We start from the raw sequence: 15409 nt of genomic DNA on the forward strand, positions 1-15409 counted from the left end.
AAGCCATGTTTGGTGCCAGAACAAATGTTCCCCATTTTTCCTGATTTTTATTTTAAATTTTTTTCTCAAATGCTTGCATGTTTTTCATCCAAATAAGTGAAATTCTAATTTGTGAGGTATCCTGCTGAACACTTCCTTTCCCCCTGGGCCATGCAGAGGGTTATGGAGCATCAGTATCTTTTTCTAACTGACCACTCATAAATTACCCTGTTTCTTCTTCCATGAGTTCATAAAAGTTATCCAATTTTCTCTATTTTTAAAGCTTTGCTGGTGTGTTAATAGTCTGGCTGTTTTTGTTTTGTTTAGACTCTAGAAACAAATAAGGGTGATTCTGCTTTCATAGATCCTCTTTTTCCCTCTGCTCTGTATTTTTTTCTGAAGGATAAGGTTCTATTCACAAACTGGAATTTTCCACAGCGCTGGCCCTTTTTGAAAAAGTTGAATAATTCTATACCCCCATCCCTTAAAGAGGATGCAATACTTAAATTCTCCTGCCTATATTTTCCTCAGCTTCAACAGCCAGATCAGAAAACTTTATTATCTTGGTACTTTATTGAAGGTTTCATTGCAAAAATGAAACCTCATTTTTTTTCTCACTTCTTTCAGCTATTGTTCACTCTCTTTGATTCCAGTAGTGTTGTCCTGAGGCTAAAATGCTACTAGAATTTTATACTTCTTTTTTCCTTTTAAAAATCTTTGATCTTTAGCCTTGCTTATGCCATCATCATTTTAATGTCTAAATGTTTATAAATAAGTGGAATACTGGAGAAGGAAGAAGCATAAAATACAGTCCTAAGGACAAATATCATTTAAGTCCAATTTACTTAATAAACAAGAGTTTCCCAGCCTGAAGTTCCAGCTACAGCTTTCAAATACTGGAAAAATTTTAGTTTCCTAAAGAAGTTCACATCTTTGTCTTTCAGATAACCTCTCTTCATCTTAACCTGAATAGTAAAAGAAATTTAGCTATGGTTAACCCTTTGCATACCAATTTCAGATAATGCTTTAAACACTAACAGAGTAGTGAGTACCCAAGAGAAGTCTGTGTCCTTCATTGGTAGCATTGAATATGTCTCTATATGTCTCTAATGTCCTCAGCTTCTTATAAATGAACATGTGGAGAGCATTTGCCTTTTGGATTTCTAAATTTAGGCTTTGTGCCAATATCTACATGGGGCCTCAATTTCTCCCTTGCTTTCTGGATTAATCCCCATCAAGTGCGGCAAATCTTTGCTCAAGGGCCCATTACAGTACAAAGTAAGCACATCCCTCTCTGGCTTTGGCCACTTTGAAATCAAGCTTTTGTTGACTGAGTGTCCAAATTATAAGGAAAATCAAAAATGTGCAATATATAAGCTGGGCAGGGCTCAGAAACACAGATTCATTATTGTCCAATTTAGCAGTGCTGGTAGAAAACAGCTTTGTAATTGTTTGGTTTAAAGGACATTCCCACGAGAATGTGGTGGAGTTCATCATGCCTAAATGATTTAGAAATTCTGAAAACCATCCCAGAATCTACTTTTAGCCACTATATTTTTTGAAGGAAGAGTGAGGTGGTGGCCTCTAAATAAGGGCACTACACCTGGACCCAAAGTTGCTCTGAAGTTTGACACCCCAGACACAGCTGTTTATTACACTGGCAACCTTATTTTGTTTGAATTTATCTTTGTTACACCTCTGGTAGTGCTACCAAGGATGCATCCTGATTTACACCTGTGTGAGTGAGAGTGTGGTCTGTGACAAACCAGATTCTGAGGTAGTTTCTCACTTTGGAAAGACTCTTTTCATCAGAATGGTCAAATGGGGAAGGTGTTTGAGTACTTTGGGATTTTGTTTAGGTTCCTCAAAGTGGTTTTGGTTTTTTCTGGGGACATGATCAAGACTCTTGCTGAGGTGTTTGGAGATGGCTTTGATTAACCTGCAGGATTGCTGGGTGGGATGTGGGGGGCAGACACGACAGGGAGGTGCCCTGAGTTCTGTCTCAATGCACCTCTGGGCCCAAGTATTTTGTGGGACAGAACGAGCTCTCCATCCCTTGCAGGCTGAACATTTGAAGAGCTGTCCAGGCGAGCACAGCCATAGGGATGTTCTGCCTTGGGTACCAGCTGGGTACCAGCTCCAGCTGTAGCCTCCCAGGGCCACTGCAGCCGCTCCTTTCCCTGTCCCACCAGATACGCCCGGGTGCTGGGGGCATTTCTGTCCCTGATCGCGGCGGGGCAGGAAAAAAGACACTGGGGAGGGCTCGGTGGAGAGCGGCGGTGAGGAGGGGGGCCGGGGGCAGAGCAGGGCGGTGCGGGGGCGAGGCCGGCTCCCATCATCTCCCATCATCTCCATCACCTCCCATCTCTCGCCTTCCGCCGGGGGCTGCAGGAGCCGGCGAGCGGCGCGATCGCCCAAACTCCTGGGAGCGGAGACACCACCCGCCGTCGCCTCCTCTTCCTTCTCCTCCCCCTCCTCCTCCTCCTCCCCTCCCCTCCCCTCCCCGCGCAAACCCCAAATAAAAGGGGCGGGGGGCGGCAGGATGCGCCGCTCGGAGGGGAGGTCGGCGCCGCCGCCGGCCGCCTGATGCTGCCGCCGTTCGCCATTGCCGGGCACGGCTCGGAGCCGAGCGCGGGCGGGCGGGGGGCAGAGCCGGCGCTCCCGGGGGCACCGCAGCTGCAGCCCCCGCTGCCCGGCCGCCCCCGCAGCTCCCCCATGCCCGACCGCCGCCGGAGGGGGGCCCCGGGGGCCCGCTCCTGTCTGCTCTGGCTCTTTGTGCTGCTCAAGGTGAGTGCCGGGGAAGGGGAGGGGAGCGATGCGCGGCTGGAGCATCCTCCGCGCTGCGCCGCCTTTGTGCGTGTGTGCCTGCCCTGCCCGCTGCGCGCTGTGCCCGCTTTGTGTGCGCGGGGATGCCCCGGGCTGGGATGCGCTCCCTCCCTCCGTCTCCCGCATCCCCACATCCCCCCGAGGGATCGGGCCGGCTCTGAGCCCCGTGCCCTGCCCGGGTTTGGGTGGTTTTGGGGAGCGCTGTCCTTCAGCACCGCTCCCATCCAGCGCTCGCACCTTTCCCCACCCCGGCACACTCCGCTGATGAGGATGCTGCTAACAAAGGGGCTGGATCGTGCCGGGTTTGTCGCGGCACAGCTGAGCGGTTCTTTTTGTGTTTCCAGCTCAGCCTGTCTTCTCGGCAGATTAATTTTTCAAAGTTCCGCCTCGTGCCGCGAGCTCGGGTTTTCACACGGTGTTTTTCATCTCTGCTCTTCAGCTCGTTTCATGGGTTCTTAAGTGTATTTTGTATGCCTCGTGTAACTTCTAAAAGAAAATGTATGTGCTGCCCAGGTGAATACTGCAAATGTCATTGCCCTGAAGAGCAGAGCTCAGCACTGCTGAAAACTTTGTTGTATATTTGTCAGTCACTGTTAAGCAGAGCTCTGCAGCTAAGGACCTGACCTTTCAGAGCCTTATAAATGTAAATGTTCTGTGGAAATCATCAGGGCTCCCTGTGTGAATAAGAGTTTGCAGGATCAGGTCCTGGAACAGCAGTAGTGTCGCTTCTAAAATTGACATTGCATTGACAGAACTATTTAAAGGGAAGCTTTCGCAGCATCTGTTCACATATAGTAGTCAACTGTCAGCTGTCTCATTTTCATAACTGCTGAAACATACATTTATGCAAGATAAAATGCTAATATGCAGACAAAATGTTGCTCCATGGAATGTGGTAGTTTAAAAAAAAAAGAAAATAAAAAGGACAGTAAGTCTGTGGATGTTATGGCCCAGTAGAAAGATGAGGTTTCTAGTTTTTTCATGAACAGAGAAGTGCACACAGTGTTAAGTAGCTGTTTTATCCCACAATTGGAGAATGTACATTACTCTATGTTCTAGCTTTTTTTAAAAAAATTAAGGTGTTTATGTGCTGTTTTTTGGGTTTTTTTTGTTTTTTTTTTTTTTTTTTTTAACTAGCATTCCTGTGGTAAAGCAAGACAAAAAAACAGGTAGTTTAAATCTGTATGAAATGAATAATAAATCTGAAGTAGCTGGGTAAGGTTTGAAGGTACCCAAGGGACCAGGTTTTCATTCTGTTGGAAAATAACCATCATTTCTCAGCTGAATAAACCTGGGACTGGCAGGACAAAGAAAGCTGATGAGCATTAGCAGAATTTTGTAGAGTAAGAGAAGGTAAAGCTGCAGCTTCAGATAGAGGTGCATCTGTATCTCCCTGTGTGACTGGATTATGACTTTGGTTGGATGGCAAACCCACTGTAATTAGTTATCTCTGTATGGGTATTGAACACTACAATTAAAGAAGTGAGACTTGAGGAGTTAGTCAAAGTAAACCCGGTTACAGGAGAGAAGTTGGGGAAGCAAGAACAGTGCTTGTTTCAGATCACATAATAGGGCCATTTTCCTGAGCCTGAAATTCACTGAATATTCTTCAAGATATGTGTAATTTTTTTCACTGACAAATAATTGAAAAGATGCCATTTCAAAACAAGGCTTTCCCAGTTTAGCTCTGTTTAGTTCTACCAAGCCGTTGAAGCAATGCTGAGATTAAGCAGACTCGATTTATTAAATTGGTGCTTCACCTGGAAGTTAATCTCATTGAGAAAGCAGTGGCATTGAACGGATGAATCTGAAGACAGGCAAAACTTATGTCTGTGTGCTTGCTGCTTCAGTGCTAGCAGCCCAAATGTCACTTGCTAAGCTGAATCTGCTTGATGTGGCCTTGATGCCCATCTGGCAATTTGTAAAATCATCAGCAGACTTTGCAAAGTGATAAAGCTGCTCAGAGCACATTTTTCTCCTCTCTCCTCTTGTCTTCCAATTGTCATTATTTCATGGTGTGAAGCAATAGTGCCAGCTTATTCCAACTCCTGATGCTCTCTGGGGCTGCTGAAGGGTCAGTGACACACGGGACATTCCTCCATGTGCCAGATATGGTTGCCCATGGGCTAGTGAGGTGTGGTTCCTTCTTTCACAGTGTGATGTGCATGCTGTCTGTGCCCCAGGGTAGGAGCACAGTATTTTTTCTGGAAATACATCAATGTGATCTTGAACCTTTACCATTCTCCTTTTTTAGCAGTTTTTTAATGTGGTGGCTAATTTAGAAATTAGCAGAAGAAAGGCATTGTATGTGAGCTCAGCCACCAGGGTGGATTCACAGCACTTGTGAGAGAAACAGGGCTGTGGGTTTTGCTTTCAGAGAAGACTCCAACCATGCTGCTGTAGGAATCTCTTAAAATATTGCCATTTTTGCAGTGGGTCTGTGTTCTCTGTTAGTTTGTTTCAGTCAGAATGGCTGGAAGGCAGAGTCTTCAGCAGCTTGCTCTGTAATCATCTCATTTTGGAGTGGCAAAGGCAGGGCTGAGCACGGCCCAAAGGAAAAGCTGTACTTCAGCTAAATAAATAAGAATAGAAAGTAGACACATTCCCTCATTCTTGTGACTGATGTTATGTTTCCCATCTTTTCTAACTGCAACCCAGCAGCCTTCCCTTAGTCATGACTGCACTGAGCTCTGGCCAGCTCAGGTTCTGCTCTGGATGATGTCCCTGATGTGTCAGGTGTCCCATGCTGCTGGGCTTGCACCTGGGGGCTTTGAGGTTGCTTTATGGAATTATTTCTGGGGGAGAAGGTAAAGCTTAATTAGAAGAGAAAAGCACCTTGAGCATGCCAGACCTGGTGCTGGGACACTGTTTGCAATCTGATCCACCTCCAAGATGTTCTGAGCAAGGCTCTCAGTAGGAAACTGGTTGTCACAGTCCGGGCTAAATAGGAGTGATGACACTCTTCAGGAAAATTTTCTATAGGTAAAATAATGCATCTCTGATTTCCAGGAGACTGAGATCTTTGAATATCAGTCTTATATATGCTCTTCATTTAAATCAGCAACACCATCTTTCTTCCTCTTAGCAAGGACAACTTTTTGTGTCTAGCAGGGCAGAATTTTTTCCAATAGTGCATCAGTTTTTATTGTTTGGCATCATAGTGGGCTCTCAACTCAGGTTTACATGGGCCAAGACATTCAAAGGGACTGAGGTTCTGTAAGACTCAACTTTACCCAGCAGAGGAAATCTGTTTCTACTGGTGTAATTTTCAGGAATAGCTACATCTTCAGTTAATAATCTGAAGCAAAAGCCTTACCATTAGGGTGCTGCCTTTTCCTGCAGGAAAAACCTTTTTAAGAGAGAGGCTGATTTCACAGTTGAGAGCCCCAGTGTGTCACTGCTGTTTCCTCCTGCTGGGAAAAGCAATGAATGAATAATTTGAATTTTGTTATGGAGTCCTTTTGGCAACTCTTCTCTCTCCAAGAGATGGCGGCTGAAGCTCTTGTTGAGACAAGTTTTGTCTTCTTTCCTCATGGTCGTGTTCTACTAGTGTCAAAATAAAATAAAGAAAGACCCAAACCTGCCTTGCCAGCTTTTTTTTTTTGTGTGCAAAACAAATGCAAGGCTTCCTCATGATGGTTTCAGGCCCAGAGGTAAAAGTCTTTTCTTACCACTGCTCTGGGATTGTATGGGAGGAAAAATCATCCTCCCAGGAAAAGCAAAGAGTTTTATTTTAAAAAAGCTAATTATCAATAGTCACCCTCAGCTCAAAATTTTCTTCTACAAGTCAGGTTCTCTCTCATTGCTTCATTTTCATGGATAATATCTGGATCAGGGTGATTCTGGAGGGCAAAGCCAAGGAAGAGGCTGCTTGTGCCAAGTCATGTTTACGGAACTGCAGCAGGCGCTCGCAAACCCTCTCTGCCAGTGAAATCAGAGTCTGCCATTACCCTCTGGCAGATTTCCTCGTGATGAAACGACAGGGGAGCGTTGAGAAAAGATCCTTCATGCCTGCAGGAGTTATGAGCCCCAGGCTCAGATTGCACAGGGTCAGTAAGGCAATTTCTGGGTTGTATCACCTGGGTCAGGAGCTGCACTCAAGGGTGATCCCTCATCCAGGCTGGGATGGATGCAGACTCTTACCTGTCCTGATCCTGTGGCAATTCATTAAAGGGCTCCCAGACAGTGTTGGCTGAACCTGAGAATCCCACTAATCTCTGCATTTCTGCTGTCACCACACAGAGCAATCCAGGCAGATCATGAAATGACCTTACAGAGCTTCAGAATGAATGCTAAACTGAACAGAGCCTTGTGCAAATCCAGCTTGAGACTTATTTTACCAGACAGTCTCAGCTCTAGGGAAGGGAGCATTTTTTTTACTTAGGCATATGAGTCAGGACAATAAATGTCAAAAAATAAACCTTTGGAAACAGGTCTATTTGCTGAAGAACTTAAAAGACTCATAGCTAACATTGATTCTAAGTGTTCTTTTAAATTATTTGCTTCTTTCATTGGAGAAGTATGCATTGTCATCCTGAGCACTCTTACCTTCTATTAATTTCTTCTTCTAGTAAATTAGTGATTCCATTTTTGTTACTCAAGGTTTTAAAAATTCTATTCTTTATATAACACTGAGTTGGTTGCAATGTGAAGAAGAAAAATACTTTAATAAATATTAAGAATATTCTGAAATTAAAATCTTTACACCAACTTGAGTACCTATGAGTGCACTAACAGAAATTAAGAGATTGGTTTATTAAATGTTTTGCACATGAAATTGTAACTTCCTTTTTTTTTTTTTTTATTAAATTTCTATCAGTGTAGATAGAGTTTAAAAGGGGAAAATCTTTGAGACAAATGTGGCAACATATGCTAGCTGCCACATATGGAGTGTAACAGATGAGCAGAGAATGGGAAATACTGGGAACAGAAAGGTTACCTTGCTTTTCTCAGCACCCTGCAGTCTCACATGAATGGCAGCCAGTGAAGGGAGCAACTCCTAGGGAAGGAGTTTGCCATCTTTGCAAACAAAGCAAGCCAGACATGATGCATTCCATTTCTGGAACCCCCTCATTCCTGTGCTGGGAAATTACAGGCAGCTTTTAGAGGGAGTTCCAGAAATAAGATTATATGTGTGGTGTCTGGCCTGCCAGAAAGAAAACACTTTGCATCAGGGCTGTGCTGGGATGAGTGTGGCAAGCTCTGCACTTTCACCTCTTGTTGAATGCAGGTATTTAGGGAAGAGATGCTTTACAGTAAGTGTGGGTGATGGAAGAGTTGGTGTCACAGCTGACAGCAACAGGGAGGAGAGATAGCAGGAAAAGGTATAGGCTTTAAGTGTGCTGGGTCTTGAGGTGGTAGCATGGACATGAGAAGAGAATGTGTGGGATATTTGGACAGAAAACATAACATTGGCAAAATGTGAGCATGGTGTTTAAGCATAGGCATTGAGCACTTCAGAGGAGCTGAACAGAGATAGTGGAAGTAAACAACTCTGAGCTATTATTCTGTGTCAGTCAGAGATTTAACATGAGGTAGCTGTTTGGTAGATACGAACCTCTTGGGGGATAAAAATCCTAAATTCCTTTCTAAGTTCTCTGTAAAAACAGATAAGGTTGCCTGTGAATTTACACAGTTGTGATTTTGAAGTGATTTGGCCTCAGCACTTTTCTCTGTTGTTGAGACAAGGGCCTTCTTGTCTTGTCGGAAGGGTTTGAACACCTGCAGCTCCTTGGTGTGCTCTAAACCTGCAGATCCTCAGCTTAGCTGAGCTGATTTCCAGCTGTATCACATGAAGGCAAAGTCTTTGGGGTAAGAGAGGTGGGTCATTAATTTGTCAATCTGATCAGCAACTCCTTCAGGTTTAAGGGTTTTCAGTAATTTCCTTGTCTCATCCCCTAGAATCATCCATGGAGGGGCTGTTCTTCAATGCTGGGAGGAGCCCCCAAAGCAGGCAGACAGCCCCAATTGTCTCATTCCCTTTGTGCAATTTGCTTTCTGCCTTTTATCTGCAGCACAGGTATTCTGGATCATTTCCTATCTGCTCATATAGAAGTCATTTGAACATGGGAAATCTTCACTCCTCACTGATCTGTTCAATGGGAAGGGATGGCTTCATTCCACTTACAAACATTGAAGGAATGTTAAATTTGAGCAAGGGGAAAAAAAGCCAACAAAACACTGGAAAAACCCACACACACTCAAAACCCCAACATCTCTTACATGTGGTGAAGAACAGTAGAAAGAACTGGGGAGAAAAAGAAGAAAAACACATGGGAAGAATGCTAATTAGTGTTTTCCTAAAGCACTGCAAGGCAGATTTAAGGAAAAAAATGATCATTTTCCCAGAGCAATGAAATGAATTTATTTATTATTTGCTTAGCACTGCTGTGCCTAGCTTTGTTCTGTATGCAAAATACCTGCAGACTCTGCCTGGAGTCTGGAAGATAGACACATCAAAATAAGGATGCTCTAGATAACTTAGAAATTATTATCATATATGCCAGTGCTGGTATTCTCCAAGGGCTGGTATACCTTCCAAACAGAAGTCACAATTGCTTCCCCCAGGAGCTGAGCAGAGGGGTTTTGGTTGTTGTTTTTGTTGTTTGTTGCTTGTTCTTTTTTAAAATTCAGTATTGATTTCTACAGAATGTTGTTCTTCAGAGCTTCTGGTCGTTTACATCAGTTTAAAACATCAAAAATAATTAATAATCAATGTGGCTTTAATCCCTTCAAAGAGAGCCCATTAACCTACAAAAAATGGTCTGGCTCACAATAGTTTCATGAAAGTGACTGTAAGCAGGGCAAGAGATGAAAGAGAGAAACATCACTCAGATGTTTTCCTTTTTCAAAGAGAACTTGTATTTGAAACAGAGAGCATAGCTAATATTTTATTGTAGTCAACTTACTGTAAATTGGGAGCTTTGGGGTTTTTTAAAATAATTTTCTTTCTCTAACTCGCCTGCCTAATCTTGTACTGGTATTTTCTTGAGTCATCAGTGTCTGCTTCTGAGGAAAAGATGATGATGTCACAAAATCAATATCAGAGGATCCTATACTGTAATCCCTTTTCAGGGAAGTCCATTAAATCAATGCCTCTCCTTCTGTGAGTAATGACTGTAGAATGAAGCCCTCTAATTTTGCTGTGTGAAGGAATAAGCAGATGGGATGGGACTTTGCATAATTAGCTAGCAGTTATTAAATACAACAGGAAAAATTATGATGTTTTCTGAAAGTGAATACATACATACTGAAATGAATACATAGTGAATACTTAAGTGTATTTCAGAATGATCTCTGGTATAAAATTACTTCTCAGTTGCATCGCAAAATAATATGTTAAAAAAGCTGAAAAGGCTTTTTTATTTTCAAACCTTTTGAAAACTTACTCAGGACTCTGTGGGCTATGAAGCCCCATCAGGTTTCCTTTAGCAGCACTGGGGGAAATCATGAAAACTCCAGAATGATGTCACCAGCATTTCTCTGGAATTGGGGCACTCTGGGAACAGGGACAATGATTTTGCCACCTCACCTGTTGTTTATGTGCAGCATCAGTGTCTGTTAGCTGGAACCAGAACTGACGGGTTTCCTCTAACTCTGAGCAGCGATCAGAGACTCTGCTGTGCTGCTGGGAACGGCTCCAAAGCCCGAGTGAAGTCAATGGATGTTTTTATGCTGCTTTAAACGGGCTTTGGAGCAGGCTGCAGTCCCAGCCGGGGGATGATGTGGCTCTGACACTCAGCACAGAGCGTGGTGGCCCTGGGCCTGCTGCAGTGCCAGCAGCACAGACTGGATGGGTTTGATTTTTAAAATCTGAGACTCTGATAGCTTAAAGACACTCCCCATCAGATCAATCTTGTGCAACCTTCTCGTTTCGGGGGTAGCTGTGTTGGCAGGAGGTGGGGTGTTGTAATCCATTGGCTGAAACCAATGTAAGAATTTACTAATTCTGCTCTGGGGTGCTTTTCTGCAGACAGAGCCGTCAATCTCTGTGGAGGGCTGGAATGTAAGAGAATAGTGCAGAAGGTAATCTCACACCTGAGGAGTTGCAGCTGTGCTAATCACCAAAGATTAGGAACAGCCCTGCCCTTAATAGGCCACAGCTGTGTCCAATGAGGAGATGAGTGCTACAAAAGAGAGGGTGAGCTGGGTGAGGAGAGGGATGGAGTTTGTTGGCTGTGCTGTGAGGAAGGAGTCAGTGCTGAGAGGAGGTGCCCCTGAGAAAACACCAACTAGGTATGGGACCTTTTGAAATATGATGATAACAAATCTCCTCTCTCTCTCTGCTTGCTTCTTCCTCTGCTCAAATAAGAGCTCATATTTAAGGACATTTCACACTACAGCTCCTGTTGCTGGCATTGTAGCATTAGCACAGATATGTGCATGTATGGAATGAAATTCTGTATCAGTATCAGATACTTTCTCTGGGTCTGAAAAATCTGGCTGGTCCCTGCTTCTTTAATCGTGAGACCAAAACCCAGTGACCATCTGAGCCTTTGAATTTCAGGAGATAAACTCTCATCCTGCTTAGCTCAGGTGCAATCAGAACACAGCTATTATTTCCTGGACTCTTCCACTTACACCTTTGCAGCTAACTAGAGACCAGCAGACTGCCATGGGTGTGATAAAACTGATGGAAATAGCAATTCAAAGTATACTTATTTCAAATGAAGGAATGAACCAAAATTTGATAATTAATTTAAGATTGTTGCTTGGAATAATTCTTTTCTAACGGGCAAATGCACAGCCAGTGATTCCAAGTTCCATATTGAGTAGCTTGGAGGAACTCATGGGGAAGTCAAACCCTTTGAATTCTTTCCATGAAGAAAAGGGGATGTGTTCTTATCTCTACAATCACTCTCATGCAGAGTGATTGTAGAGATTAACTGAGCACTGTCTGTTTAAAACTTTAGGATTAGAGGGCTGCATTGTCGAAAGGAATTGACAGCAGTAAATAAATAAAGAGTTTTGGCACTTTGACTGTAGTGCTTCACAACAGCTTTAAGTGCGATCTATATAATTATTTACTCCATATTGTAAATATTCTTTTAAAATATGATATTTAGGTTTTGGTGGTTTTTAAAAATATTTAGTCATCAATGAACTGAACTTTGCAGGGCAATTTTTGCAAAGTATTGTGGCAACCAGATTCCATACAGCCACTGTCACCCTGACTGGTGGGATGGGGAGGAGAATCAGGGAAAAAAGTGTGGGTTGAGGTAAGAAAAGTTCATGTATGGGCACTGAGCTCTAAGCATTGAGTCACATCCTAGCTGTCAGACACCAGCTTTTCCTGGTGGGCAATTCTGCACAATTACTGCGCAAGGTGATGGACAGCCCAAATCAGGATGTCAGTAGGTGTCCAGGTGGAGGAAACAAATTCTGGAATGTTGTTGTATGAGTGTTCAGCCTGGAGCAGAGCCACAGTGCCTTCCCAGGAGCATGGTGTGACTGGAATAGTTGCAGGTGACATTATTTCAAGCACAAATAAAACATGTTCGTGGACATGATGGGGTTAGGAGATAAAATGGAAAAGAAGCAGGAGCATCTTGGAATGTGCCAGAGCATATCTAGCCAGATTTCTGTGCTCCAGTTATGCACAAGGTTATTTTTGCATCCCTTCTGCATTTGGTAGCTAATCTTTAATGAAGACGTGACCTGTTTGGAGATTGGCTTTTAGTAATGGTACCTTGTAATGTTTGTATGGGATCAGCTGCTTGTTGTCAATATGTGCTGTGAGTAAAAGCCATCTACAGAGTAAAAGCCATCTACAGAGCATTTCCATTTTTTACCTGAAACATTTTTATTTCTTTCTCCCCTCCCTGGAGGGAGGGATTTATTTCCATGATGAGCTCTGGCTATGTGATTAAAGCATAAGAGAGCTACTGGACTATCACATGATACAGGATATCCAGAAAACCACAGATTTTTGAGGGAAAGCTCCCAAGACTTGCAAAGGAAAAACCCCAGAATTTTTAGGGAAAACCCCCAAATTTTTAGGAGAAAAGCTCAGAATTTTATTTGGAGGGCAAAATTCCAAGATCTGAAAGCGAAAAGCCCAGGAATTTGAGGGTAAAAGCCCAGGATTTTAAAGGAAAAGCTCCCAAGATTTTGAGATAAAACCAGCAAAATTTTAAAAGGGAAATCCCCAAGATTTTGAGGGGAATATCCCATGATTTTTTTATCCTTCTAGCTGGCTTTAAGCTGATATTTCTCACTCCATGGCATAGCTGGAAGAGTGTAGAGGGGAGATGCGGCACGTGGGGAAAGGGAGAGGCAAGAGATTGCAGGCGGGGTGTTGAGAAAGCAGACTTTTCAGGATTGTCCCCTGTTTGTCATCAAAAGAGCAAAGAATGTGGTGGTGAGGAGGGGCTGTGTGCATCTCAGAGGGTCAGGGACACGTGGAACAGTTTAGGGCTGTGCGGTGATTGAGGCTGGAAGGGATGTCTGGAGAGCATCTGCTCTGGGCTCAGGGCTGTGTCCTGATCCCTTCTGAGCATCTGTGAGGATGGAGATGCCACCACCTCTCTGGACAGCTTCCTAGGAGCCTGCAGGAGAGCAATGACAGCCAGTTAAAGATCATGAATTGGGACACAAAAGAGTATGAAATTTTTATTAACCTGACAGCTCTGTTTTGCAAATTCACTTTAAAATAATTTGGGCTACCTTCCTTTGTAGAATTTCAATCTCTGGGTGACACTCATAAGCTTTATGCTGAACTCTGCTTGTTTTCTTGCATTTATCAGTGCCTTGAAGCTTGAGCTTTAAATATTATATCAAGGATAAAATTTTTAGAGCTGCCAGTGTTAGAATGTACCTTAATTATCACTTAAGCTTTCTGCAGAGTCAGGCAGGTATCTGCCATCACTGCACATTCACTTCACAGCTTCAGAATTCTCAAGGAGGTTTTTTATTTCTTTTTTCCCTTTTTTCTTTTCTTTTTCCCCTCCTCTTCTGATTTACACTTCTGGGAGGATAACTATGACTTCATATATTTTACAGGCTTAGATCTTGGATGTGCAGGAAACCATTAAAACCTCCCTGAGGGGATTTTTGGGAACAATATGAGTCAAAGGCTCTTGGTGTAGGACTGGCCTCTGTCCTGGCAGAGCAATCTGTGAGCACTGCACCCAGCTACCAAAAATTTGTGTAAATCAAGGTGGTGAGATCCATGTCTCAAGGGAATATGTGGAATCCTTTCTGAAAATTTCTCTTAAACTTTTTGTATTGATAACGGAAGCACTGCTCCCAAAATCAATAAAAGATTACAGGGACTCAGTGCACTTAATGAGCTCCAAAGGAACAGTTTGGGCTGTGATTACAGCTTCTGTTGCCTGACTCTGCATTGTACTCTGCATTTATTCCTAATGATTTATAACTTTGGAGGGGAGGATGAGTTCAGGAATTTTTTTTTTTCACAGATTTTTTTGCCTTGAAGTTATGTTAGTTCATACTTTTAACTGTTTACTTGTCCATGCTAGAATACAGATTTCTGTTTTTTAGCTGGGGTTGGACAAAGCTTTTCTGGTTTTGTCCAGAACACAACACCCTTCAGTACTGTGAGAGGGATGGCTGGGAGTTGCTGGGTGCCCAGGGTGAATTTTTGCAATGGTAATGGAATGTGATTTTGGCATGAGGAGACAGCCCCAGCCTGTGTGGGGGGAAGCAGATGGGCTGCAGGGATGTGCTGCATCCTGCACCCAGGGATGCACGTGCTGAGTGAAGGAGGCTAATAGAGGGGAAGAGGAGGAGTGTCCCCTTCTGCCCCCTGCCAAATCCATCTCTGTGCTGTCAGAAATGGCTGTGAAATGGGGGTGCTGTGATTTTTCTCTGCAGAAATGCTCTAGTCACGTTTATCTCTTTGCCTCTCTGCATATTGGCACATTCTTTCTGTGTGCCTATTTATCCAAAGTCTTTACTTGGAGTGTTGGACTAAAGGTCATATTATTTTTTTTCTCTCTTTCTCTCCTTTTTTTTTTTTTCCTCTCTCTCTAGTCCCTCTGTTTCTAAAGATGTCAAGCTAAATAACTGATTATTTCTTCTGATGCCAGAAGGCCTTCATAATATGCATATTAGGGTTTAGAGCATTTTTCTTTTTCTGCATCTCGGTGCTCTCAATTTGTATGCAGAGCCATCCTCTTACCATGAGCTCCTGTGCCCAGAGCTGAGGATTATGTTCTTATCCAACATATGTACACAGCCTGAAATGCTAAATCTCAGCTACTAGAGGAACAGAAAGATGTTATGGTGAAAGGAACTGTGTCAAAGCAGCCAGTCAGATCAATCTATAAATCATCATGTTTGAGAGGCAAGATAAGGATACACTTTGAATATGTGTCCCTTGCTCAGTACTGATTCATAAATTTAAATATTGCTACTCTGACTGGGAGGGATTAAGCAAATATGGATTTTTACTTAAAATAATATAACCCAGTTTTGTGACAGTGATGGAGGTATGATACAGGATAATAAATATAGAAATAATGATAAAGGTCCCATTTAAAAACCATCTCTGTGGATGCTGTTTTATGCAGAAAGGGCCAGAATTTGGTGGAAGCATGGCAGTGGCACAGTGGGATGTTCCCTTGCTCTTCAACCAGCCCTG

General features: G+C 43.2%; 1 protein-coding gene across 1 annotated transcript in view; it reads left to right on the forward strand.

The window, feature by feature from the left end:
* Positions 1 to 2542: 2542 nt before the first annotated feature.
* Positions 2543 to 15409, forward strand: part of PTPRO (protein tyrosine phosphatase receptor type O) — a 139398-nt gene continuing 126531 nt past the window's right edge. Inside the window, exon 1 of the mRNA XM_059472330.1 lies at positions 2543 to 2766. Coding sequence (XP_059328313.1) covers positions 2566 to 2766 — 201 coding nt within the window. The 5' untranslated portion in view covers positions 2543 to 2565. The remainder of the gene's footprint in view (positions 2767 to 15409) is intronic.

Source organism: Ammospiza nelsoni, chromosome 5, assembly GCF_027579445.1.
Source record: "Ammospiza nelsoni isolate bAmmNel1 chromosome 5, bAmmNel1.pri, whole genome shotgun sequence".
Classification (NCBI taxonomy): Eukaryota; Metazoa; Chordata; class Aves; order Passeriformes; family Passerellidae; genus Ammospiza; species Ammospiza nelsoni.